General features: G+C 28.6%; 1 protein-coding gene across 1 annotated transcript; it reads right to left on the reverse strand.

Moving 5' to 3' along the window:
* Window positions 1–3,294: 3,294 nt before the first annotated feature.
* Window positions 3,295–3,573, reverse strand: LOC107062540 (mini zinc finger protein 2-like). Its single transcript, XM_015313275.1, has one exon. The coding sequence runs from the start codon at window positions 3,571–3,573 to the stop codon at window positions 3,295–3,297; it is 279 nt and encodes a 92-aa protein (XP_015168761.1).
* Window positions 3,574–5,333: the final 1,760 nt, after the last annotated feature.

Here is a 5,333-nt window from a genome sequence, read left to right on the forward strand (position 1 = left end):
CATGATACACTAATTTGATAGCACGAGATACAATAATATAAGCGCTGATACATTAATCTGATGCGCGAGATACTACTAATCTGATGTGCGAAAATGAGGGATTTTGGAGATTTGTAAAATTTATAGGGGATAATGGTAATAAGTAAACTAAAATGTGTGATTTCTATAATTTTTCCTAAAATTTATATCGCATTATGTTGATAGTATAATTTTTTTTTCTGGATAACTTTGGGACATAAGAGGGGGGGAAATGCTAGTGAAATTATGTGACCGGCCAAGAGTATTAATATTTGTTGGGCTACAATAGTTATGTTAACTTGGGCCGTCCAACCATGAGTAATGATGAGGAGAAAATTACAGCCCATAATTTGTCAGCCCAAAAGATTATTTTTGGAAAAAACTACTATGTACCTACAAAAATGAACTTCATTATTCTTTGCTATTCATTTACTTTTTTATCCATCAAACTAATTACTATTGTTATTCCTTGTAATTTTTTGAAGGAGAGATTGTAAATCCAAAAATTTATCTCTAGCTCGAAGAACTTGTTTGATTCTCTTTATAAATATTGCTAAGGAAAAGAGGATGCATTTGTTAAAACTTTTAAGTGAGGAAAAGAGACAGATTTGTTAAAAGACTAAGTAGAGAAGATTTACTTGATTCACGAGATGACTTTAAGTGATAATGAAATTTTAATTTTTAGGTAAAACATCTTTTTGGATCGAACGAGTTTTTCTTTTGTATTTCACTATTTTTTTTCTTTATTTTTTCCTTTTCTTCCATCTCGCCTTTTTTTGTTTTTTATTTTATTTTTTCCTCAAAATTTAATTATTCTTTATTTTTTTTCACCATATGTGATTCCATACATATTTTTTGCACTTTTTTTCACTCCTTATTTCTTTTTTCTTTTTTCTTTTTATTTAACTTCTTTTTCTCTTCATAATCTAATCTAATTTCATTTAATTTTATTTTGCTCCTTTCTTATTGTACTTTTTTTCTATACGGGAAAGAAGATAACTGATATAATAAATATTCATCAACATGAGTTGTGGTGAAGTGGTGAGATTGTTTCATCCTTAATTAAAAGTCTTGCGTTCGAACACTTGTATAGAGAAAATCATGTTGGGAGCGTCACCAACGATTGAGCCCTGCAATGCACGATCCAAATTTAGTCGGGGCTCCAATGTGGGCTTTGGACATCAAATGAAAAAGAACAATTTTCACATATAGCAAACATAAAAATCATATTTGTATGTTATAACTATAGTTTGCATAATTGCGCTCCGTAGCAAATTTTATGTTTGCTTATGGAGCTTTTGATTTGTATAATTCGTTAGATACATCCAATTTTATACAAATTGTTCAGTTTTGTATAAATTCATTTATACATTGTAATTTGTATAATAATATTTGTATTTGTATAATTATAAGTGTATAAGACGAAAATATATGTATTTGTATTTGTATATATACTTTTCTCTCGCTTTATACAAACATGAACGCATTTTATACAGTTGTATACTGAATGGGTAATTGTATACCGAAAATGGCTTATTGTATACCAAACCAGATGACAAAAAAATGGAATGTTTGGTGCGAATTACAAATCAAATAAACTATGGCTATAACATTTAATTTGAATTAATAGTTTGCTATTTCATACAATTTTCCCAATGGAAAACCAAAAAAAAAGATATAATAAATATTTGTTCACTTTTCTTAATACAATTTTTATTTTTATTTTTTTCTGTATCAATTATTAGAAATAACTTATACATTATATTTATTTTCTCTCTCTTTTTTCTCCTTTTCTAATTTCACTTATATTCTTAAAGATTTTTTTCCCCTTGTTTTTATCATCCCCAATTCTACACACCTATTTGCTTTTTTCTTTTTTTTAAATTAATTTCTTCTCTGTGTCAATAAAAAGATAGCTGATATAGAACATTTATCTTATTTACTTTTTTTTTTTTATATTTATCATCATAAAATAACTTATTTTATCATATAGTATACCAGAAATAATATATCAATTTGCAACTGCAACAAATTGTTTCAGGAAGTCACAGGGGATTGATTCCCTTTTTTTTTTAAAATACTCCTTAGTTTCTATATACACATGACATATATCATCTGCTAACAAGATATTATATGGAAGTAGTTCATTATACATTCAAACATTATACTAAGTCTTTTAGGATACTCACATGGTATCATAGAGATCTGATTCATTTCTTAAAGAAACATACTGAATACTCAATGATATATATCATATTCTAGCAGTGTATCATAAATGTATGATTCATTCCTTTCCGGTCATATACGGTACTGCATGATGTCTACATTATATTATATATATCATATACAAATAAGGTATCACAAAGGTCTAGTTAATTCCTTCTAGTAACACACTCAAGTTAATTATAATATCGACATGTTATGTATCGTATACTGTAACATATTATAGAGGTTAGATTCATTCCTTCCAGAAATACACTCAGCTCTATTATACTCCTATCGTATATATCATATCATACATTGATAGAAGTGTCTTAGAACATTAATTCATTCCTTCAAGAAGAAAAAAAACTCCTCTTTATGATATCTCACATGATATATATACGCTATGTAGTTATTAAATATTATATAGGACTAATTCATTCTTTCATATACACACTCAATCCTCTATGATACTTACATGATATCATAAAGAGCAAATTAGATTGAATATCATATAAATCGATCAGATTCATTCCATAAAAGAAATACTCAATGCTCTATAATTTTCACATGATATATATCATACACGAAAATCATATAGAACACCCTGCATCCAAAACTAGACTATATATATAAAATTTCAGACTTTTGAACATCGATCGCATTTATAAAGGATTTGAATCAATAAAATAGTACTCCTATATATAATTAACCTTGGCGGACAAATGGAAAAAAATGGGGAAATATAAGTAAGTATCAAATAATGGTAATTAATTCACTGATCTTGACCATCAACCATGTAAAACATTACAAACAAATCAAACACAACCAAAAAATTATGCAAAATAAAAAGAAGCTGAAGCCTTCTCCAGTTTCTACAACAACATCCACTCACACTCAAACATAACCAAATTAAACTCAATCCCAAATGAGTTTAATTAGTTCATAGTCAGGTTACCTAAGTGATAACTATAATTAATTAATTTTCAAAAACACGAAAATTAGTTACTCGTTATAATCCACAAAAATACATTAATAATATAAAAATTAATCGATTCCAAACTATATATAGTACTAGAAAAGCTCACAAGAGGCAACTTCAGTTTCCACCTCTCTTCGGTGGAAATTGCGGTGACAGCCACAAGCAGCGCAAATAAATGCGCTGCTTGTTCCTTCTTCACCACTTGGCATAAACTCCCTGCACCCATCTACTGCATGTCCTCCAACACGCGCGGCGTGATTCTTTTGGCATTCTTTATATCTCACTATCCTTACTGTAAAGGCTGAATTCGTAGAGCTTTCTGATGTGACCAAGTCATCGTCTTGATTCTCAAGCAATTGAATTTCTCTCATCTTTAATTTTTTTTTCTTTGAGTACTATTATAGAGAGATAATTTTTAGATATAAATAAAATGAATGATGGAATATGAGTGGAAGAAGATATTTTTTGGGGATTTGGAGAAACTAAATTTTAAGCTAATATAGCTATTATATATAATAGAGGTAGTGTTCTTTTAGTAAACCCTAACCCTAGCTAGAAGACATGTTTTTACACCTCAATGCTAGAAAGTAAAAGGAAAAAGGTCTGAAATATATCCGAACTTTGATCAAAATTGTTGTAACAATCTCAAACTTTGAGCAGGACCTATTACCCTTGCACTATATAATAGTGTATTTTAAAGATATATAAGTGTCAAACTGGACAAATTACTATTTATAATGATGCAATATTTATGATGTTTACGTGGACACTTATATATCTTTAAAATACACTATTAATTAAATAGTGCAGGGGTGATAGGTCCTGCCCAAAGTTTGAGATTGTTACAACAATTTCAGTCAAAGTTCGGATATATTTCGAACCCTTTTCCCAAAGTAAAATCATACTTATTATTTGTAGAGTTTAAGTTTTATATATTGACGGACCAGTATAAAAAATAGTTGCACAATCAAATAACTTGTAAAGTAATGAGTGTGAGTGTTTGGTATGAAGGAATTTTTTACCAAAAATGAAGAGATATTTTCTTTATTTTTTAGGTGTTTGATGTGTAAACAAAAAATATTATTACGAAAAATATTTACATATAATCTAGGCAAATATTATTGATGTAGACATGGAGATAGGGTTATGGCATATAGGGGTGTATGAAAACATTATTTTTTCAACTTATAATAAGAAGTCATTTTTCTCATTTTTAAGAAATGTTAAAAAATATTCTTAAAAGATATTGACCTATTATTCTTCGTGGCATTTATAACTTTGACCATTCAGCACTCATTTCTTTTCTTTTCTTTTCAATAGTGCATTACTATTTTATGATTCATGTCATTGGGGTCTTTTCTTGGTAAATTTCTCTACAATGGGTCGTTGTGAATTGATTGCTCAACAGCTAATTTCAATCACGTACTTACCAAGTTTATTGCTTGGCTTAAAAATAGATTTGTCCTTCATTTTCTTTTATAGATAAAAAAATCTTAATAAATCATTTTTCAGTTAATTAATTACCCTCCAACACGACTGATTGGTTTCTAATTATAGATGACCAGCTAAACTTTGCCTACTTACCTGCCAAATTTAACTATGTGGTCCTCAGAACTATGGGTGGGCATTTGGTATTTGGTTCGGGTTTCTCAAATTTCGGGTTTGGTAATTTGGTAATTGGTAGTTAAAAGTAGATATTAAATACTAAATTTTTAAATTTCGATTTGGTAATTTGGAAAACGATAAATTAAACTTGTACGGTATTCGGTAATACCGTATTGAAGTTATAGTCAATTGTATTACAAAGTTAATACTATTTCTTCAATCATTTCTATTTTTTTTTTATGTGGACGCACGATATAATATAGAAGATCAACAAGTAAGAAGATATTAAGAAAAGCAAATTGATACAACTAAAAGACATGTATTTGGATTATTCATGCTTATTCTTTAACTCTCTTTGGACTTGTACTCAGGAGTAATGTATATGTTGTTCAATAATTTGGTATTCGGGAAATACCGAATACCACATGGTACTAATGTCTCATACCAAATTCAAACCCGAATACCATAATTCTAAAATTTTACTCCCGAATACCATACCAAATACCAAATAACCAAATTTTTTGAT

Source organism: Solanum tuberosum, unplaced genomic scaffold (assembly GCF_000226075.1).
Source record: "Solanum tuberosum cultivar DM 1-3 516 R44 unplaced genomic scaffold, SolTub_3.0 scf00241, whole genome shotgun sequence".
Classification (NCBI taxonomy): Eukaryota; Viridiplantae; Streptophyta; class Magnoliopsida; order Solanales; family Solanaceae; genus Solanum; species Solanum tuberosum.